At 42.9% G+C, this 23,180-nt stretch overlaps 2 protein-coding genes across 3 annotated transcripts in view; one reads left to right on the top strand and one right to left on the bottom strand.

The window, feature by feature from the left end:
* Window positions 1-457: 457 nt before the first annotated feature.
* ANGEL2 (angel homolog 2) lies at window positions 458-11,844 on the bottom strand. 2 transcript variants are annotated; one of them, XM_072331022.1, is made up of 9 exons: window positions 11,697-11,844; window positions 10,427-10,860; window positions 9,427-9,680; window positions 8,637-8,706; window positions 7,223-7,644; window positions 5,716-5,839; window positions 4,964-5,024; window positions 3,345-3,508; window positions 458-961 (listed from the first exon to the last, which is right to left on the bottom strand). In XM_072331022.1, exons 1-9 carry the CDS (start codon window positions 11,780-11,782, stop codon window positions 807-809), a joined length of 1,770 nt encoding a protein of 589 aa, XP_072187123.1. In that variant the 5' UTR covers window positions 11,783-11,844; the 3' UTR covers window positions 458-806. The 2 variants fall into 2 exon arrangements, with proteins under 2 accessions (XP_072187123.1, XP_072187124.1); XM_072331023.1 differs by having other exon boundaries at window positions 461-961; window positions 11,400-11,837.
* A 2,514-nt stretch (window positions 11,845-14,358) lies between these two features.
* The window catches only part of RPS6KC1 (ribosomal protein S6 kinase C1), an 82,820-nt gene continuing 73,998 nt past the window's right edge, over window positions 14,359-23,180 (top strand). The window contains exons 1-2 of the mRNA XM_072331025.1: window positions 14,359-14,517; window positions 19,828-19,863. Coding sequence (XP_072187126.1) covers window positions 14,413-14,517; window positions 19,828-19,863 — 141 coding nt within the window. The 5' untranslated portion in view covers window positions 14,359-14,412. The remainder of the gene's footprint in view (window positions 14,518-19,827; window positions 19,864-23,180) is intronic.

Consider the following 23,180-nt stretch of genomic DNA (forward strand, 5'->3'; position numbering starts at 1 on the left):
GTGTCTAACACTGGCTATTATTGGTAAGTGTCCAGGTTGTGATATTCCAGAAAATACCCAAGTGATTTTAAAATGTCGCAGTGACACAGTATTTAAATACATGACAAACAGGGAAAGCCACTGATCAGCACATCCAAAGCATTTGTTTTTAAATTAGCGTAAAATTTAAGATTCAGACCAGCCCTACAGCATGTGTGGAGCAGCATAAATCAGTACTTCCTGCTGTAGAAGAGACTGGAACTGATGTGAAAGCTGTCCTGTGAAAGAGCTGAGGCTTTAAGCAAATACTTCTCTGAGTGCCAGACAAGGGCTGCTGAAGTCCTCCCTTACCTATCTTCTGTTCAGTTCCTTTGCAGAAGTGTTCAGATGAAAGTGGCTTAAAAGGAACTCCATAATATAATATTGTTTCTGTCTCATTACAAAATTTGATGTGCACGCAAACTCTCCTTGAAGAAATGCACAGTTCTCAGAGAATAATCAATTTTACTCAGATTTACAATAAAGACCATTTACAGCATTTCTTTGAAAAATAACGCCATTTTAAGACTGGCACTGATATTTTCCATTACCAAAGAGGAAGCTCATGTAAACTCTTCTTTTTTTCACCTCAAAGACTTCATAAAATAATTAAAACTCTTTAAAAAAAAGTCTCTTTAAAAAGTCTACTTTACCCAACACTACCAAACCAGCATGCAAGCAAAACATTGAAACCGAACCAGCAGTGCTTGAACTAACTTGAAAAAATAAAAATCACATTAAGAGAGAAGGTGGGAGTAACTGTAGCTACATGGAAAGTCCTTGGGGTGTTACCGTTCAACCAGCCTGAACTCCGCGAGCAATGGCAGGTGGTCAGAGGAGTTACTTTCATTGGGAAGACCGTTAACAGTCCAGAGATCTTTCTCTGTTAGAAGTGCCAGCCTGCCGAGGAGCTTCAGACCCCCATGAAGAGAATCCTCCGTTCCTAAGTGAAAACAAAAGGTCAAAAAACATTCAGTAATACTAAATTCCTACTAAACTAAAAAGTAGGAAAAAAAAGCAAGAGATGGCATTCGTACATTTTCAGAAAGAACATGACAATCTGTGGTTTTGCATGGAACAATAACCAAACAAGATGGTTTGGAATTATTTCAGTTTATTACTGTTCCCACACAGAAGGACTTGCTTCCAACCAGAGCTGCAGTACTGAGAAGGACACAGCCCCTCCACTTCACAGCAGGGGTAGCTGAGGTAATAACGGAAAAGGATTTATTTGTCCATTGTAACTTCCCTGAAAAAGCCTCATACAATCCAGCCTTATTCCTTAGTGCAGCAGCATGGCTGTACAGAGCTGACATTGGCAAAATTAAGAATCATATGAGATTTACTGGTACACAGAACATCTCTGTACCCGCAAGCTTGCAGTTCTCCAGCAGGCAGACAATTCTGCTGAGGATGAAAGCCTTTTGGCTTCTTAATCCCTAATTGCTCATCATAAGAAATGGATCTTTCCCGGTGTTTCCTGCTAACTTTCCATCACAGCCTTAAAACAAATTTAACAGGTACCAAAAAAATCCCCTCCTCCCCCAAAAGAAAAGCATCACGTTGGCCATGGAAGAGGGGAAGATTAATGACGGCCTTTTACAACCTTATTATTATTGGTACACTATATTTAAAATGTGTCCTCATTAAAAACAAACCGTAAAGCCATAAGCAGCAGCAAGAAGAAATAAGCTTTTTTTTCTGCGTTAAGTAAGTTCTGTTAAGAATGAAATCCTTCATGTGGCATCAAACTTTTAGACTTCTTGAGCTGTCCCTGAGAAAAGACTATTCCGCACCCCTACCTGTTGGTTGCACAGAGATAGTACAGAGGGAGCTGAATGCTTTCCAGGAACAGCGCAAAACAGCAGCTGCAACTTTGACAAAAATGTGTATGAAATGAATGTGTATGATGAGCTATTTCAGAACTTCCAGCCGAACCTTTTAAGGGCTGGCTTACAAGCAGAACTATGTAAAGGATCACCCAGCAACTGCTAAACTCCTTGCAGAGTTCAGGAGCTTCACCCCTTTGCAAACTGCTAGCTTACCAGGCCTCTGACAACCCACCAGCTGCTTGCTGCAGCCTTGAAGGAAATCCTTCTTGCTGCAAAAATGTCTCAGTGTCTTTAGAGCACGTCTGCTCAGCTCCCGAGCCAAATGTATTATTTGGCAGCACCTACACTTCTACAAAGCAGCAGTTCATTGCTACAGAAAGCATGGTCTGTATGCAGCGATTCATGCCAGCTCCGGGCACGCACTTTGGAAGTGACCAAATCCAATCCTGCAGGACCCAGGTAAGTACTAACTCCCTTTTCACAGAAACATTTCCAGAACGCCTAACTAAGCTCTTGGCTGAGCATGCCACGCATTTTTAAATCACACAGCACTCAGATTGCACAGAATTCAGGAGGAATTCAGAGACTCTTTTCTAAGAGAAGCTTTTCATTTATTGTGTGCGTTATGTCAAGCCAGACTTCAGTACATTCACTCAATGAACATTAAGGATCTAGACCCAAAGTATGAGGAGATGAAGGTGCAATTTTCATTTCAGTTACCAAGAACAATATCAATTCACAGTGGCAGCCTGCACTGGGAGCAGGGGTAGAATCCAGGTTTCTTTGCTCAGAGTTCTGCAGAGCCATTTATCTGATGGCACTGCACTGTGCACTCATGTCTGACCATGGCATAAAACACACAGCTAACTGTAACATGAAAAGTCTGCTGCTCAGGGGTACCACCCTAAGCACACAAATTTGATCAAGGCAGTGCAGTTCCCCACCAAGAAAGGCACCCGCAGAGGCACCGTGTCTTTCTTGCACCATCTGGTGAGTTTAAGCTGGAACTGCAATCAGAGTAATAACTGGGCATCTGCCAGTGCCTGCTCTCAGAGGAAAGGTCATTCACTTGACATTAATCACACCAAGACTATCTGAAAAGTAATTTTCTAGGAAGCAGTTCATTTATCAGCTTTAGCACACGTCGTGAATTGCCATTTTATTGACTGAATGATTGGAAAAACTACTTTGTTGTAGGTCTGGCCACTAAGATCCTCCATGAGTTACTGTCAACAGTATTTCCTAGGCGCTACTTACATCGCTGACTTTCTGTAGCCTTAGCTCTTGGTTTCCATGCTTAGATGGTAACTACAGGAATATTTCTCTAGGTGAAAAGAGTTTACCCTGTGTGACATTCCAGCTGTGGTAGGTTGACAAGGCAGCCATACCTCTGAGGTACTCGATATGGATCAAATTATCATGTTTCCCTTACAACCGGATCCAGAAGTTCCCTTTTAGCATCTCTGAAAAATAATTAAAAGTTGGTTTCTTTACCTGGTTGGGCAACAGAATCATCATTTGCTGCAGAATAGAAAATATAATCCACAGTGACTGCGCTTCGGGAGTGACAAGTTGTTACTTCTGGCAACCCAGTTTCAGGAAAGTAGTGAGAATAGACTGAAGACAACTTAAAATGGTGCTGCAGTTTTGAGGATGATCTAGACAGGAATCAAAGAAAAACATTTTATGTTCTTGCATTTCCTAGAAAAAACAATCAGATGGTTTCTCATTCAAACAGAATAATCAACTGGATATTCAAACTGGAGTTTCTCTTAAGCAATCAGTCTCATCACTTTTTGTGCCAGAAATGTTTAGATAAGAATAGGTTATAAGAAAGGGACTGGCTATAACTCATCTCTACCTGGGTCCTTCTGTAAATACATATAAATATACATATATATATTCCTAAACTAAAACTCAAGTGTTTTCTACTTAGGCTATGCCTAAACTTTCCTCTACTCAGGCTCCTGTTTTGCCTTTCCTTGTCATCAGCCAGTCTGTTCCTCTGCAGTTCATCCCATCTCATCTGTTTATTCAGTTCTGAAAGAAAAAGGCACAACTGCACATTTCGGCAGAAGAGCTCATCTCTCCCTCCCAGCCATTTGCTCCCACCAGCTCAACAAATTACCCTTTCCACAGCTGTACCTGCCTTGCCCTGCATGGCTGAATTTAAACCTAATCTGCAATATGTTCTGGTTAAAATAACGTGTTTTGCTGTTGTTTTTACAATTAAATCAGCTTGAATGGCAGTTCATCCTGGTTACAATACAGGAAAGTAGTAATTTCTGCTCTGGAAATGGATGGGGAATAAGTTCCTCTTTTCAGCAATCCTGTGACTCACAGCCTAGCCAGCAATCATCGCATCTACACTGATTATGTCATGCACAACAGCTTTTTCTTCTAGGAGTTTTCCTTACCATCGCTCAAGTACTTGTACAATGTTGTTTAGCAGTTGGTTTTACTTCTGCCGAGAGCAAGGAGCGTTTGTCTGTTTTATATCTACTGTCTGGGATCTGTCACAGTCAGTACATTCTCTACTGAACCCTTCAATATTTGCTCATGTTCTGCTAGTCCTTAATGATTTTCCTGTTAATCCTGTCCCAGCTTTCTTTTTTTCCCCAAATCAAGAGATCCAAGTTCATTTAGTCACTCTCAACATCAAAGCTATTCCAATGACTTTGATCATCCTTGTTAATTCATTTCCCTTATAAGATGAAGCAAAAAACCTGCAAGCAGTTTTCAACATGTGGCACGCTACAGATTTATTTACACTGTAGCATTCCATTTTCTGTACTGTCATCGACTCCCTTCCTCCGAACAGTAATTCCTTGCCTTTTTTATTACCAGAGGTTTTAATCTATTAGCAGTGATACCAAGATCTCAGTTCTGATAAGACACGGCTAACTTAGAGCCTGACATCACACATATACCATTAAAGGAGCTTCCTTCTTTGCTTTAATTTACATGTTTATCCCGGTTTGGTAAACTCAAATATATTCTTCCTTTCAAAAACCAAAACCAATACAATGCCCTCCTCTTCCCTCCCCCCAAATAAATAAATAGAAGTCTAAGGTGCAGCCAAAGGAATGCATCTTTTCCCCAGCAACACATACTTTTCCGATGCTATTACAATCTCTTTGGTGTTATCCAATGTTGCTTCCTCCATTTTTTCTCCTATCAAATAAAAAATGCATTCAGTTTACATTTAACAAATAGGATGTAGGTGAGACTAATATTGAAAAGCTACAACAGAATATCTGAACATCTCTAAGTATGCTTATTTCTTGCATCAAGCAAGGTACAATTCACGATTTCTTGCATCATAGAATTCACAACACTGGACTAAATTATTCAGTTCCATTATTTACATTCCCTACATCACATTCATTTCAAATTGTTTTGCCTGATACACTCAATAAGGTGGACAAAAGATGCGGTAACGTTCAACAAGGAATCACTTGCTTTCCCCATTTGTCCCATGAGATACTCTCCCTGTCATACACAAATGCTGGAACAGACCATAGGCTGATGCTACACACATGCTACATTCCTCTCTCCCTGTCACAGCACGAGGAGTTGTCCTGATGCAAACACATTAATCCTGAAGTGATTATCTTTCAGCTCCTGAATGGCAAATTCTGTGTGTCCTCAAAGATTTGAATCTGAAAGTACTTATCTTGTACAATATTCACATTTGCACATGCATATGTGATCAAATAACTTCACACTCAAACAAGCCTAACAATAAATTCGTGCAAGCTCAAGGCTATTTTTTCCCTTCTACTAAACAAGATAATCTGCTTTTCAGTGCTTCCTGAAGGATACTTTCAAAGGACCACAAAAATCCATCAATCCCGAAACTGACCTGCATCTTCTTTTTGCTGCTGTCTTATTTCATACACACAGTTCTGTGAGATACCTAATTTTTTGGGCCAAATTGGAATAGATAAGATTCTTTGTCCCCTTGGAAACTGTTCTTGTCCAGAGACCTAAGAAAGACAACAAGCTTTTTCAGAAGAGATTTGATTAAGAAAAAACAACCCTGACATGACTGCCCATTTTCTGTACATTAGAACTGTTAGCAAAAAACAGCCCCTTAGAATAAATCTTTTTATAACGGCTTGTCAAGTCTTTATAACAAACAGTACATGCTCTTTATCACGGAACAGCTTGGGTTGGAAGGGACCTTAAAGATCACCCTGCCCCAGCAGGGCTGTCCCCAGCTCAGGCTGCCTGGGGCCCCATCTAACCTACCCTGGAGCGCCTGCAGGGATGGGGCACCACAGCTTCTCTGGACAGCTGTGCCACTGCCTTGCCACCCTCTCTGTGAAAAGCTTTTATCTAAACCTACCTTCTTTAAGTCTGAAGTCATTACCTTTCGTTCTTTCACTAAACTTCCTGATAAAGGGTTTCTCCCCATCTTTCTTGTTGAACCCCCATTCACAAACACTAAAGGGCCACAGTGAGGTCTCCCCGCAGCCTTCTCTTCTCCAGGCTGACCAAGCCGAACTCCCTCAGCCTTTCTTCACAGGAGAGGTGCTCCAGCCCTCTGAACATCCTCATGGCCTCCTCTGGACCACAACAGGTCCATGTCCTTCCTGTGCCAGGGGCCCAGAGCTGAACACAGTATTCCAGTGGGGTGTCATCTGAATGTACATTCTCTTTGTTTACTCCTATCGATGTTTTTTTGCAGCTACCTAATTTTCCATGATAGCTGTTGTGACACAAAGCCGAAAGATTACTGAGAACCCTGTTTACAGTGTAATAGGACCAAGTGTAAACATCTCCCTAGTAGAAACTTATGTCATCTTTTTTATGCTTATTCTTCTGGGATCAAATAAGGTCAAAGATGGGCTAAAAACCAACTACCCACTGGCAACAAACACCACTGGGGCTGTTTTCCTATTTTCTCATTGTACACAGTTCAGTACTTCCCATTTAATAGCTTTTGACATACCCAAGAGCTACAGCACACAAGAATTTACAAAGAAACCCATCTAACCTGAAACAGTTCAGCCTCAGCACCCAATCCTGTATTTGATTTTTACAATTATTCTAACCGCTGTAATTCAAAACTCATCCAAACCATAAGTCATCTTCTCAGAGAGAACACAGTATGTAATTGATTAAGTGGTTATTTTCTCCTGCTTCAAGACCAGAGCACTTAGAATCAGTGACACAAACATCCTGTGGATAACTGCCTTTTAAGAACAATTAATTTGTTTGCAGATTTGTCATTGTAGTGCAATAGAAGCAGATACAACATCACGGTAAGGCACAGCTAACAAACCCAGGCTTAACTCCACAGCACATTTCTGTCACTTCTCTTTAATCAGAATCAACTTTGTCCAGGTAAGAAATGAAGAGCTTACCTTCCCTATAGCAAGTCCTTCATAATTTAACTTCCCTTCCTTTATAAATCTGTACAATGGAGAACCAGGAACAGAATTGAAGTCACCACAGATGATAATTGGGCAGAAGGTACCATTCTTCTGAGGGGCAACACTCGCAATCTCTGCCAGGAGCATTGCAAGCTGGGTCAGTTTGATATCCCCTCTCCTCGGGTTATACAGCAGATGTGTATTAGCTATACAGATGGCAGCATTAGTTTTACATGGAAATTTAGGCTGCAGAAGCAACACTAGTCCAACATTGTCCCTATCCAAGAGTGGAATATCACGGCGAAAAAATTCCACGGGATTGGATGAGATCAGGCTAAATTTAGAAGTTTTGAAGCAAATAGCACAGCCATCAGGTTTTCTCCCCGTCCTCATTTTATACTCACACTGATACCCTGTAAAAAAGGTAATTAAAGCATAAAATGCTATTGTAAAGATACAGATTCATTTTAAAAAAGACAGTTACACTCCACACTACTTTTTCCCTTCCCACAGCAATAAAGACTCAGTCTGAAATGCTGAAACCTAAGGGAAGTTCACTGCACTCTTTACGTGCCTTTAATGTTCGTCATTGAACCCTGCATCTTTTGAGGTTAAATTTTCTGATGCTTATCTTGTTTTGGAGGAAAGATGACCTTAATGAGGGTTACTTGGTGTCACTAAATACAAAGCTAAGAACAGAGTTCCTAAGCAATATTCCATCACTAACTCCCTATGAGAAACAAAGACCTGAATGGCTTTGACAGAAATACCAAAACAATTGGGTCACAATAAAAAGAAACTTACAGAAAACTTAGTTCTTGTTTATCCTTCAAGCTGATGGGGATCATCCCCATTATCTCTTGTTTTCCCAAAATAATTGCTTTAACACGGCATTGAGCTGCCATCTCAAGTCAGGAAATAGTTCAATATTAACTGCCCCAAATAAATTCCAGCTAAAAAGTGTAAAAATGTAAGTTTTTAGTACGGTATTTATCTGGTGCTCTTTCAATGTGAAATTATTTCACATAACTAACTATACAGAAGTAATCACTAGCAATTATTTCTTCTCTGTAAGCTAAGATTAGACTGTACTAATAAAGGCCTCAACATATGGTTCAGCAAGGAGAGTGAACACAAGAGGCCTTCTGTCCCAACTTCAGTTTAAATACCGCAGAAAATTTGGTCTAATACCTTTCACAGTGTATAAGCATTGAAATAGTTTAAGACACCAAGCATGTTCTTCTCCATTCATGTTGGAAAAAAAAAGAGAACAATCCAAAATATAAACCACAAGTCACGTGAAAGCAGACCTGCATAATAAAGGATTTTGTTTCCTGGATGTTACCTGTGAAGCATAACAGTGATTAAAAAAAAAGGCGTACTGGCCGTAAGAGTTTCATCATACCCAAGGATTCCAAACTTGACTTGATCTCTTTCCTATAGTGGTCTTCTTGGACTTCTTGTAAACAAAGTACCTAAGGCAAAAGGTTTACAATAAAAATATTACTTTGTCTCTCCACTGGCAGACTAAACCAAAAAGATTTTAGAATACGTTTTTGCCCCCATAATCCTACAAATGGATTCACTCTCCCATAAAAAAAAATGCTCCTTAAAATGAAATATTTGCTGATAAAAACCAGGCATTCAGCCATTCAGTCTTGTACGTCCATTTCTGGCACAGTTGAAGACACAGGTTTTAGCTCTAGAAGTTCAGAATTGCAGATTATCAGAGAAAGGTGCCCAATGTTTCCACTCTACATCTATCATCAGATGTGGTGAACACGTGATGCTGGACTGAGTAGACCTTCAGCTATATTTGCATAAGCTATTCTTAAACTGAGTGCCTTTACTACACACTGTTCAAGCCTGCATTAAAGACAAAATCAGATTCACATGAAGAGAAGATTGAAAAATAATTTTGCTGTGTGTCAGCAGACTCATTTCAAAAAGACCATTCTAGGAAGTCAGGAACAAAAGGCAACAGTGAGTATGATATACTGTAGAGTTTGCCTTTCCTCTAAGTTTGGACAATAAAGAATGCATAATCAATCATAAATCAGAACTACTGTTAGGCGTAACATAACTAACAGCTCACCTGGATTCACAAAACAGCCCATCCACTAAACTAAAAACGAGTAAGGATTTGCTACCCCATTCCATCTGTTCTTATTAATAGCCACTTGTTTTCAACTCACATCTGCATCCAGCTGTTTGATTTCTTGTAGAATGTTGGGAAATCTGTATGTCCAGATTAACAAACGTTGTCTGCAGTGTTTGTACAGGTGGGAGTTATCTTCTAACAAATTCTGTGAGAGGATGTTGTAGGACATGACTGTGAAATCAAATTTGGCTTCACATTCTCTATTGCTTTGGTCAGTTTCTGCACTTTCCAAGATTTTCATCGTCCTGCTGTGCTGACAGAAATATTCCCAGTGTCTTTTGATGTTTCCTGTTAAAAACACATGCAGCAGAAAACAAGTTACATAACGAACCATATGACTTCGTACCACTCTTAGAAATCATTCTGCTAACAACTATTTGCCTTGGAAATCGCTTAACCAGTTCTAAAAGCTCACCTGATTAGCAGTGATTTAGAGTGTCCACTGAAGATGATCTTTATATAAGCATCAGTAAACAGCATAGCAGAAAAAAAATGCCCTGGATTTCTAGTTACTTTGAAAACAGGAAGCTGGCATGTTCTAAGGAGATTGCTGCTGTCATACCATACCACCCCACCTCGCTCCTTCCTTGCAGGAAGGCTGCTGGCCCAGGAAGTCAAATCCAGTCTCTGACACAGGCTTATGTCACTGCCTGCCCCTACATCCTAAATGCAACGTATCTGCAATGAGTTCGGCAAGGCTTCAAATACTATTTTCACGGTGGGAGAGAAGCCACGCTGCACCTTTGTGAGTACCTTTATGTGCTGTCACAATGCTTGAATGAAAGATGACCACTCTCTCGGATAAAGGTATATCAAGATGTGTTTGCTAAGGGGAGGAGCGGATAAGAAAGGTCTCAGCAATAAGACACCATAACATTTTTACAACACACGTTTTCTGGGAGAGGTGCCAAGAAAAACAGTAACTCAAAAGAGGTGGACAATGTTGCATCTAACTTGTTACAAATTGTTACAAGTTCTATGTTCTCAATAACAGGAGCAAACAAGAAAAAGAAGCAAAAAAACCCATATTTTACCTTTCTTGTTACTACCACTTCTTTCATCCTGTGAGGCAGAAACACATAATGCTTCTTTATGTTCAGAGAAGTTCAGTTCTTCTTCCGGGGCTGGAGAATCGAGCTGGGAGCTGAGCCTCCTCTTCTTTGTCAGTGGTTCTTCTCCCTCAGCTTTCATACTGGGGTTAGGTAGGTGAAAGCAAGAATTTTGTGCAAAGTTATCAAGCTGCCAATTAGAGTTCTGAAATTGCCTCCAAGGTCCAAAAAACGGTGGGAGCCTCCAGTTTGCTGAGAAATCAACCGGAACAGGCAGAGGGAACGAGGCCCACGGGCAGTGTCCGGCCCATCTCATACAGGTGGGAACTGGGCTGCTGAAGGCAAACACCTGAGAACCGTTGACATGGGTGATCCAGTCTCGGCCCAGCCTCTGCACGTGACGGGGCAGCATGGGGTGTCTGCCAAAGAAAGTGTACGTTTTATTACCTACATGCAACAAAGTGTGCCTATAAGAGGCTGCAGATGCAAGTCACCCAGACCGCAATTTATAAAAGCTCTTCCCACTCTACAAGTTAACACATACAGAATATCCATTTTTCTATTAGTTCTAATTCAGCTACGTGAGAGAAGAACCGCATTTTTAGATACCACTTACACATTACAACCTCTTATTTAGAATTACAGATGTAGTTGGCACGTGTAGAAATGTAAACCTTAACCTAAATGATGTGTGAAGCGTGACCTCAGGAACTGATCCTGTTATGCTGAAGACGGAAAAGGATACAAATGCCATTTAACTTTCAGACTCTCCCTCCTAATAACTACCTACAACTCTGCCTTGTTGAATTCAGTGCCACATCTTCCAAGCGCTCAGCAGAACAGCTTTTACAAAAGGTCACTCTGTGTGCCTCTTCAACTTCTTTAACATGCGATCGGAAAGCAGTCAGAAAAGCACTGACTCGTAAGAAGTCGGTTATTTGCTGAAAGAGGCACTGACCTGGACCGTGCCAAGACGACAAGGAAACAGACGAGATCGATGCTCCCTTTTAGGCGTGACAGCCAGCAAAGAAACCTCACGCCGACTTCCGCTGGGCACCGCGGCGGTGCTTAAAGCTACCGACCGGCACGGCCAGGCCTTACACAACGACACGCGGCGGAGTTCCGGGCCCGCTCCCCCGGCAGCTGCGGCGCCGCCCGAGGGCAGCGGGGCCCGACGCGACACCAGGCCCGGCGGAGGCCTCGCGGCGCCCTCAGGCCTCCCTGAAATCCCGATCCCCGCCCGCTTGCTCTTTACCTCCCGGCGGGCCCAGGGCCGGGCCCGACCCCGCGGGGCCCTGCTAGCCGCTCCGCCAAGCCCTGGAGCCCCCAGAAGGGGGTCATTCCAGGGCAGCGCCAGCTCCGCCCGCCGCCGCCACACTCCCTGCCCGCCGCTTACCCCGTGAGGGCGGTGGCTAGGCCACGCCCGCTCCCCCGTGGGACTTGTAGTCCAAAGGCTGCCCTGGCGTCCCGCCGCCATCTTGGTTCCGGGGGCGGGCGCTGAGGCGCGCCGCCATGTTGGTCCAGGGCTAGGTGAGGCCGCAGACACCATCTTGGTTGTGGTCGGACTGCCCTGCTGTGTGGAATCCTGGCGGGTGGGAGCTCGTGCATCATTTTCGGCTCTCAGAGAAATGAGATGCTGTAGCTCTTACGTGTCAGGCGTATTTTGGAGACAGAAAACCCTCACCCGTGGGCAGCGGCATCAACTGCTGTTACTTCTTTGTGCAGAGGGAATGTCCCCATGGCATGGGGTTATTTTCTTTGTTTGATGTACAGTAGCTGTGAAGGCGGTTTTTTTTAAGGTAAGTCTTCAAGAGAAGAAAGGCATGTTGGTGAACATAGAAACTAAACAACAAAATACAAGTAAAAGATTAATCATACGCTGAACATCTTTTCACTTCTGTATGTTGTTATTATTTCTCACCTTGCCGCAGGTGAACTTTAATAACCCACTAGCGCTTAATTACATGTAATCTCTTCTAATTATTATTTTGTATATCTAGGCTATACTACCTATGTTAAGGGAGAGCCTTTGAAATAGGTACCCCCAAATGCCTGTTTGTAACTAGCAGCCAAGTATTTCATGAGTCATTTGAGCTCTTGAAACTCCCCAGTGATCTGAGGATACTGGCTCTCTGAGGGATGCTTTGATTATGCTGAACATCACAACAGCCACAGTACTTCAGCAAAATGGCCCAGGACTCAGTTTGCTGCCTTCTAAAGGGGGCTGGCAACCGATACTTAAAGATGTGCAGGGACCGGGCAAACTGCAGCTGAACGCTCTCTCTGCCTCCAGCTGCTTTGAGTGCAGTAGATTTCCTGAGCCTGATGTGGTTCTTTTCAGTAACTCTCAGCGACTCTCTCCCCAATTACCTGATCTTGTGAACTTTTTCACAGAATCATAGGAGTTGGAAAGGACTTCTGGGGATCATCTAGTGCAATCCTGCTGATAAAGCAGGTTTCCTACAGCAGATCACACAGGAAGGCATCCAGGTGAGTTTTGAATATTTCCAGAGAAAAACAACCTCACCGGGCAGCTTCTTCCAGTGCTCTGTCACCCTCAAAGTAAAGAATTTTTCCCAACTGTTTGTATGGAACAAAACGTCTTCCAGTCTGTGCCTGTTGCCCCTTGTCCTGTTGCTGGGTATCACTAATAAGAGTCTGGCCCCATCTACTTGACTTCTGCGCTTTGTATATTTATAAATGTTGATTAGGTTCCCTCTCAGTCTCCTCCAGACTGAACAGCCCCAGGTCTCTCAGCCTTTCCTTATAAGGGAGATGCTCCAGGCCCTTCATCCTCTTTTTGTCCCTCCACTGGACTCTTATTAGAAGTTCCATGTCTTTCTTGAACCGGTGAGCCCAGAACTAGGCATAGTGCTCCAGGTGTGGCCTCACCATCAACAACATAACTGGCAAAGTCGTGCAGGTCTAACTAAGTATTCATCGTATGAAAAGCTGTTTATTTATTTATCTAATTCCTACCAGCCTCTGGCTGTGTTGAAAGGGTCATTGAACAGTCCATTCCCATCATTCTTCTCCATACAACTCATGATTTTGTGGACCTTTTGTGTTATTTCTTCTTCCCTGCCAAACCCTCCCAGACTGTTTAGTTGTTCTAAATGAAAAAAACTATTCCATGTCTCTGATTATTTTAATTTTTGTTCTCCTGAGGTTTCCTAGTTCTAATATACATGTATTCACTGACTGTACAAAATATCTAAAGCTTAATCCAGCCATGGAGTTGTAGCGTTGCAACACACCCTTCTCTATCTACTGAACTTCTACTGCTGCTTCTCTTCCCACCAAGCTGCTAACTTGAATAAGACAGCATTTAAAGTTGGCATGCTTTTCTCAGAAGGCGCATGAGTTAGCTACTGAAATTTAAAGAGGCTCTGCTATGTCATTCACTAGAGATTAATCAATGATTAATGGTGTCTCCTGAGCATCCTCCAGACTGAACAATCCCACTTTGCTCAGCTGCTCCCCAGAAGATCTGTGTTCCAGATTCTTTACAACTTCCTTGCCTTCTCTGGACATGCTCCAGGGCCTCAGTTTGTTCCTTGTAGTGAGGGGCCAGCGATAGCTTGGAATAGCAAAGTAGTCCAGATAAAACTGAGAGACAGGGTGCTATGAAACTCACTTTGGGGCCATTTCTGCCCTATGAGGTGTGCATCCCCACATAGAATTGGGTCTTATTGGGATGCTACAACGTTCGCTCCGCTGGGAGGCACTGAGCTCCTCTGACCTGATCTGGCTGAGCTCTCTGGGCTTTCACAAGGAAAACTGTGCTCACGTGGTCCGTTCCTGTCAGCTCAATCCCGGGAGGGGAACACCTCGCGCCCCGTTCCCTGCCTGCAGAACCTCCCTTCCGCCTCTCGGGAGGGCGCGGCCAGGTCCTGCACCGCCCGGGTGGGGCGGGGCGTTCCGGGGCGCCGCTTCCGCCGCGCTCGGGGCCCGTTGCGGCGGCGGGCAGGATGCTGAGCCCGCGGGAGCGCGGCGGGGAGCTGGCCCGCTTCTACACGGTGACGGAACCGCGGCGGCACCCCCGCGGGCACACCGTCTACAAGGTCACGGCGCGGGTGAGTCAGCGCCGCCCGGGTCCCCGCCGCCACCGCCCGGGCCTCGGCCCGCTGCCCGCTCCCCGCCGGCGGCCGCAGCCCTTCCCTTCGCCCTCCCCGGCCGGCCTAGGGGCTGCTAGGCCGGAGCAGTGACGGGGACCCCTGTCTGCAGGGCTGCTTGGGCTCAGGCCTCGGCCCTGTGACAGTGCTGGATGCTTTTTGCCTCCATCTTCCCATTGAAGCCCAAAAGGGAGGAAGAGTATGTAAATACGTGTAGAAAGCTGCGAGGGGAGCGGGAGTTCAGGTCACGGGTTGATAAATGTATTGAGACCACCGGAAAGGACAGGTTGCGTTCAGATGGCTGTGATCGTGTGGGTGCTGTGGCTGTAGGTGCTCTGCCTGGGAGGGCAATGTGTCTGCGTGCATCTCTTCCCTTAGCCTTGGCATTCTGTACCTGTCTTTATGCTGTAGCGCTCAGGTTTTTTTGAGCACGATCACATTGCATGAAATCACTTTGCAGAATTAAAGATCTGTTTATTTTTACTCTTATTCCTCCCCCTCCTCCCCCCTTTCACTCCAAACTAGGACTGCTCCAAAAGTAATGTCTCCTATTCCGATGTGTTGGCCCACAATGTCAGAGGCAGGTGTTGGTTGTATGGCAGTACAGGTTGAACCTTTCCACTGAGATTCCGTTACATGTTGTTGCTGTGTGACAGATGGCAGCAGAGGGGCACTCTGACAAAATGGCGTCCGACATGGGAGTGTGTATGGGGCAAAGGAATGGAATTGAATTCCTCCATATGGAATAGTTGGCACCCACTGACAGTGATCAACGCTTGTTGAATGTTGATGGAAATCAAACAGTGGATGTGAGCACAGGAGGCAGTGGATGATGTGTTTCAGAAGAGGTGAAAACCATGTGAAAGATAAGCAACATTCTAGGCAGCCATGCTGATGCAGGCTCTTGTTCATTGCTGGTGAATAGGTATAGCTAATGATTGTCGCTGAGTTGAGAATTAGTGTTTTGTAGCTGAGAATTTGCTCTGCCAAAGAGCATTGTTGTCTCTGTTGTATCTTCTGTGAAATAAGTTGTTGGTATTACTTTTGGAGCAACCTACATATATGAATGTCTGTCCACCAAACACAGATATGGGGCATGCTCGATACACCCTTTTTAGTCAAATAATCTGTACTTTTTGTTAAGAGCCAAAAAAAGGTGTGGTGTTTTTTTTTTGTTTTTTTTTTTTTAAATTCTTTTTTTCTTCCCTCAGAGGTTTTAGTCTAAAAGACAAAGATTAGGTTGTGCTTGCAATCAGAGACCCTCTGGATTAAGGGGATGGATTTCAAAGCAGATGTTGTCATAGGTGTCTGCTATTGACTGTCCCCCATGATGGTAGTACAGATGAGCTATTCTGTAGGCGGTTTAAGGGGAATTGTAGCATCAGCTGAACTCATTCCTATGGGAGACTTCCACTTTTCAGACACAAACTGCAATGACAGCTGAGTCTGGGGAAGCCCTAAAGCAAGTTGAAGATGATTTCCTGTTGCAAGAAATAAGTGAGCCAACTGAGGGGGAAAAGCATCTTCCTAGGGCTGTTGTTTGAGAGGAGGGAAGGCCCTTTGGGAGAGATGTTTGTAGATTGCTGTCTTGGCCACAGCACTCTAGCAGTGGTTATGTTCAGATGTTTTGGAGGGAAGAGAAAAAAGGTCGGCATTACCACTCTGGACTTCGGGAGAGCAAACCTTAGCCTTCCTGAGCTAAAAGCGTTCCCTGGGAATCGATTTTGTAAGGTTTAGGGGGTTCCATACAAGCTGGTCACTCTACAAGCACCACCTTGTAATGTCCAGCAGTGGGCAGTCCCGCTGTGCTGTAAGTCAAGCAAGTGGGGCAGAAGGCTGACCTGGCTGAACAGGGAGCTCCTCTTGGAGCTGGGGCAGAGAAAGAAAACATGAGGCCTCTGGAGGCAAGGTGGGGCTTTACAGGAGAGTACAGAATGTGCACTGGTGAATGTGATGTCAAACTAAAAGGGCTTTTTCAAGTATGTCAATAGCAAGAGAAAGTATTGTACTGATTCTAGATGAAGACGGTTACTTAGCAAGAAGTGATGAGGAAAAGGCATTTAATGCCTTTTCTTGCCTCAGTTTTTAATATTAATAATGGAACTTGAGCTGCTTGGTCTTCAGCATTAGCAAACCATGATAAGAGAAGCAGTGACTTTCCATTTGTGGTCACTGAAATTGTAAGCAGCATCTATATCAGCTGAATGCTTGCAAGCGCATGGACTCTGGTGGGATCCCCCCAGGTCACTAAGGTGATGTTGCACCTGGACCCCTCCCAACAATTTACCAAAGGCTGTGTGGGCCTAGGGAGGTCCCTCTTGTCTCTTACGGTGTCCTTCTGTGCACACTGTCCAGCTGTGAGACAAAATGGGTTTGTGCTATGCTGGGTGACGAACTAGCTCCATGTAGAACTCAGGGTTTCAGTGGATGGGGCTGGCTGGTGGTGTTCAACTAAGGATAACAGCGGGTGCTCTGCCTGGGGCAGAGTAATGCCGGACACAGGTGCAGAGTGGGAGGTGGTTGAAGTAAGTGATATTTTGGTACCTGCAGATTTGTTCAGGAGCAAGCTGTGGTTAACTAGTGAGAAATGACAGTGTGTCTTTGTGTCCTGGAACTTGGAGCCATGCTGGTGGTGTGGTTTTCCATGAGATGCAGTTCAGAACTGGGGAGCACACTGGCTGCAGTGGTTTGCCTGTAGAACAAGGAGCTGGTCAGCCTGTGTTCTCTCCAAATTAAGCTGAGCTAACCAGAGATATTTCATTCTTCGATATGTTTGGATGTTAAAAGTCCTCGAAGTGTGAAATTATCTAATTTATGCAGCAAAACATGTGTTGTATTGATGCATGTAGAAATAAAAATAGCTTTTGTCTCATCTCAGTAGGTCTCTATTTGGTAATCTGTTACATGGTACTTGAAGTGAGGATTTGAAGTGATAGACATTGGACAAAATGATTTAAAAATAATTCAGTGAATGTATCTGTTGCCATCCCTTTTTCTCCCCTCCTATTTCTCCCTCCTGTTCCTGCAGTGCTCTGGCTCCACGGTTGATATCACAGCACTACAGCTGTATTGGCTGAGCTGATGCTCAGCAGCCTTGGGGGACTGCCAGGAAAAAAAGTGGGGTGGGTCTTCTCCTTGTGTTGAATCCCTTTCTGACAGACGTGGGGCACTCCGTGTGCTAGTGGAGATGTCTGATTCCTTTTGGTGGTGCATGAGTGAATCCTGTCTGAAACTACACTAAGGCCACGTATTTATAAAGTGGATTTGATAAGTTAACTGTGAGCACAAAAGGAAGTATCAGGAAGTCATGATACCAAGAAAATTGCTTTTACGGTATCTGAAATCGTAGGCTACTCTTAAAAGTTCAGAAAATTGAGAAGATTATAGTTACTAATTAAAATTCATCTGAGTTATGTCGGCTATCTGCAGGAGTAGGATATTCTAAAATACTGAGCTCAAAGATAAGGTATGAGGATCCATTTAGGATCTCTCTTTCAGATTATAAAGCAGTAGTTATGCATTGCTCAGCACATTGATGGGTATCCCGATGATATTTTTAAAACAGAGGGAAGTTGCTTGCATTAGAGGTTTGCAGAAGGAGCTGACTGCATTGCTCCTTGTGGGAGGACTACAAAAAGTGCACTGAAAATTTGGGGCTTAGTAACACATTTGCAAGTATCTGGATTGATTGTAGGTTTGGCTGAAGGGGAAGACCTCTTTTGGGGCTGACCTTCAGGAATGGATATGAAGAACAAAGTAGGACAACACATTAATTATTACATACTGACTTAAAGTTGGCAGGGCTGGTAGATGTAGAAGGCATTGTAACATTATAACAAGTGTGGAACAGGGCCTCTGGGTTTTATTCCAGATTCTTACTAACTGGCTGGTAATTACTCATCTCTCTGGGTCTCCTTCTGCCCATCTGGTAACTTCCCTAGCTGCCAGAACTGTTGTAAGGCGTTAACTAAAGGTGAACTGCAAAACCAAACATCTGGTGTGCACCCTTTGATGCACAGCCATGCCTATGGTACCTTCTCTCCTCTGCTTTACAGGTTCCCTACATCAAGTACGCCAGCTGCTGGAAAGGAAGGGTCGGAATAGTTCACAAATGGTACACAGGAACTGGCTGGCAGTGAATGAGGTAGCACAGCCACAAGGTTAAAGTTTGGTGCAGTTGCCAAATGTGACATTAGTCAGAGATTTCCTTGGATTGAGGAAAAGCTGAGGAAAGTTTTGTCAGTGCAGGCTGTTACAGGGGACTGACAGCTAAGTGATGCTCAAGGCCAGTGGGATGGTGTTTTAGGCTGTGGAACATGAGTCATGTCAACTCCTTTAGCTTGCCCCTATATGTTACCAGCTCACAGTGCTAATTGTTTTGGGATGTGTCACTGTGTGGATAGTCTGAGTTTGGAGTGAGGCTGCCCTGTTTATCTAACAGTGAGCTAATTTTTGTGCTAAACAGCTTTGGATGAGATACCATGAAGGATATACTGGCTGACACAGGGTAATTACAGTTATGAAATAAAGATACCTGGTTTCAGTGTGCTTGGTTGTATGGATGTGCTCTTATTGCTGTTTTATAAGACCAATACAGAACTTGGATTACTAAGGCTCTTGCAGTCAATGTTTATTTATGGAAAGAAACCCTGACAAAACACAGGCTTCTTTATAGCGTGCAGCCAAGCCTCATTTTCATTGCGATTTTCCTCTGGACAAAGTCATTTATAATTAATTAGAGAAAGAGCGTTTAAGCAGAAACAAATATGGAAGGATGGAATTAGTTGCTTATGCACATCGGTGGCTGTAAGTGAAGTGAAAATACTGTCTTAATGAATACAAAGCCTTACATTCACAGCAAGGTTGTGTATGACTTGTATTAAGCTAAGTATAGCCTTAATTAGCTCTGCTTAGTGGGAGTAATGTGACCCTAATATGAAATAATAGGAGAAGATGGGAAAGACTTGGGGGGGGGGGGGGGGAGGGTGTGTGCTCTGTGCAGCTTTGTTCCGCGAGATGCCTCCTGTGCCTTTTTGCCTGGAATGTCCGTCTTGTTTTCTCATCCCAGCAACGATCTCTGCTGCAGGAACTCCTTACCATGTTGTGTTCGGATATTAGACTTCTCTGAAACTAATGAAAACAGTTGTAAGTGCAAGGAGAAATATGCAAGGGCTTGCCTTTTCTCAGGCTTTAATTTTCAGCGATGAATCGTTGCATGTTTCCATTTGGAATAGTATAGCTGACACTTAATGTTGTTGTTTTCCTTTTCAGATTGTTTCAAGAAAAAATCCAGAGGATGTCCAGGAGGTAACGGTTTAAACTTGTACAAATGTCTTTACATATCATATTATTTCTTTTGAAGTATCTTTGATGTAATTTAGCAATTACTGTGTATTTTGTCATCATAATTGTGCAAACACTTTTTTGTATGTTTCCATCTGTTTTTTTGCTTTCATACTTAAAAACAGTTGCTAGTGTAACGTGTTGCAATTCTGCTCACCGTGATGAATGCGACTTGAAACAAAGTCTTAGGGAGTAAAGTGTCTTTTGATGACAAAAAGGCTTTGATAACTTTGCAAGCTCTTTTCTCAGGGCTGGAATTGGCAAATTGATGGTTACTTAACTCCTACTGGTAAAATTAGAGATCAGTCCACAGTCCAAGTCTTAGGTCTCAGCTGTAGGTATTATTCTCCTCTTTAACCAATACTTCATGGAAAAGCCTACATCATTACTGTCTATAAGTGAACAGGGAAAATGGAGGCGCATAGGAGTAATTGAGGGAGATTAGACTACGAGTCATATATTATGCGTCCCTCTCGTCTCTCTTTGAGGCTCCTTAAGTATTTTCCCATGATGTACTTGGATAAAACTTTTGAACTGCTTGATCTTTGCCTCTTCCAAAAAGGCTCTGAATAAGCCTTGTGTCTCTTTAATGCCTCAGAAAATCTATTTTTTCTTTCCTTCTTAATTTCTTCTAGACTAATGACTTGACGTTGCTGATACTATTATGATGTACATGCAGTATCTTCCTTCAGAAGCACAACCTTATGGCTTTTCAGACATTGAGTAACATGCATATGTTGAATTTCTGGTGCAGTCTCTTACCACAGTTGAGGAGAACCTGGATAGTTGATGAAAGAAGAGCCCATAAATGAATTCATTGCATCTATATGGTCAGACATGAGTTACTGATTAGTGGCTTGGCAGAGGTGAGACTTGCCTGCTACACCCAATACCCCTTTGTTGCATCTTTCTTTGAAGCCTTGAGGATGATGAGACAAGCATGAGCGTTCATGCTTTTGGCTTCATTTATTTATTTTTTTTAAGCTATAGAAGACTGAAGTGAGAATCAGAGTTACTGTGGATCTAGTAGTAGAGCTGTGCGGCTGTAGCTTGTAGCTCAGTCTCCTCTTCCAGAGAGACTCCTGAGTTGAGCCTACCCATGTGCACCCTCTGCCATTACATTAATCTTCATTTGTGGGAGAAATGCTTTATAGCAGCTGTTGATGAACTGTTCCTCAGAAAAACACATTGAGTGTCTTTCAGCTGGTTTGCTTTGTGAATATATTTTAAATATTTTGAAAAAAAATGGCGAAAGCATATCCTTTAGTCCTTACTTTACTTTGTAGGTGTAGGTTAGCTGTGCAGGATTCCACATACTCTAGTCAACACGGAAACGTAAATGTGCCATGGACTAGTTGATAATTTTTCCACTTTGCACTGTATCAAAGTAATTATTTTGCATGTGATAGCATGGCACTGTGATGCAGTTTTGTTATAAGCAAGCATCTGGAAGTTTCTAGTTACTAAAAGCAATACTGTAGGCTATAGTTGCCAGAAGGGTGAGTTACAGTGGGAAAACAACATAAATTGGGAGCTTTGCTGTTGTACTGATCTCCTATGAAGCAAAAGAATTGTGGGCAATGTTTGAGGGAAGAAAAAAGAAGCTCCTTATCTCCTCCTGCTGAAATAAATTACCTTGATTTTCTGGAATACTTGATTAGAAATCCAACAGACAGAATTTTGTATATACAACAACCCTCCTGCTTTATGGCCTCTCTCATGCAACCCCTCCCCACTTGGCTACTCCTGCCTGTGTTTTCAGAAGTCTCTTAATGGCACTGCTGTGATGCTAATAAATGAGTTATGTACGTGCAGCTGTATGTAAGGCCATGTACAGTCACCTTAATTCTGCTTTCTGCCACCTCTTCTAACTACACTTTAGAATACCTTTAATACACTGGCTCTCCCACCGCAGCCAACTAGAGTTCAAGATGTCCCTGCCTGTTATTGCTGGGACAGGAAGGAAGATAACCTTGTAGAGGATTTATTCTCAAAAGAATGAAGTTAATGTAAAATTGTATGTGGAAGAGTTGATAGATACTGAAGTGTTAGTGGCATTTGTTTCAATTCCCTTGTTTCTGGGTGTTGATGTTGGCAACATGGCATATCATAATCACAGAATTGTAGGGGTTGGAAGGGACCTCACTGAACTAATTCTAGCTAGGGCAGTCATGGTCATTTTTTTTTTCCCCTCCCTTATTTGCTGAGGAGAAAAGGTTGTTCATTGTGGAAGACAGGGATCAGATGAGTTAATAGAGATCTACTGGCTCTAGCTACGATGAACACACCTCATTGCCTTACAGGTCTAACTTAAATTTTATGATATACTTGGTGTGCTTTGTTGTGCCTCAAAGTATAACATGTCCTTCTGCCAAACTGATTTTTAATAAGTATATTAGAGTGGGGGCTTTGCTAACTTTGCTGAGCTGCATGTATGCAAACGCATGATTTCTATGAGCTTATGAAATAAATTAAGGTGACCTTTGCTCATTTGCTTTACTGGCTATTTGTTTTCTCCTCCTTGCTACTGGGAGATTGTTTGCAGCAGCAAAAACACAATATATTTCTTAGTGGAACAGAATGTAATGCTCTTAATTTTTAGCAGCATTTCCTATTGTCTCCAAGTACTGACTATATTGCAAAGTGATGTTTTGTGACTTTGCTTTCTTAAGAAACTGAAGAAGTGCTAATCACCCACTTTCTGGGTATTGGATTAGAGGGAAATACGGCAGTAGAACATTATTGTTTCTGGAAGTCAAATCACTAGTTAGCTTTCCTGGGAGATTCTGTTTTTAGTTGTCTTGCCTGTTGAACTCCATCAAATACTAATTGCAGCTGAGTTCTGGATGCATGTGTGTAGTAGGTGGTGCTGAGTCAGTACAGCTACTTTACACATAGTTAAATTGATGAGGTGGATAGAGTGTCGCCATAGTAAAGCTTTGCATATCCACTCCTAACAGTCCCTTTGCCTTATATTTGCGTTGTTCAGTAGATATGACTTGAATCCACTGACAGTTGGGAAGCCTGGTGCTTAAAAAGAAAGCAAGAATTAGTCTAAAGTCAAATCTTTTACTTATCTCTAAATCTGATCTCCTTGAAAAAAGTAATTTTTTCAGTGATGCTTGCCCAAGAGGGTGCAACTGGTTAAAGCAGAAATATTGGGAATATTTAAAATGGTGTTTAGTTGTGTTAACTGGATTGAGACATTTGACTGATAAAACACTGGAATCAACTTATGAATTTATTACACTCCTTGTTTTGTTTGTTCTGTACTACTTACG

This window comes from Excalfactoria chinensis, chromosome 3 (assembly GCF_039878825.1).
Source record: "Excalfactoria chinensis isolate bCotChi1 chromosome 3, bCotChi1.hap2, whole genome shotgun sequence".
Taxonomy (NCBI): Eukaryota; Metazoa; Chordata; class Aves; order Galliformes; family Phasianidae; genus Excalfactoria; species Excalfactoria chinensis.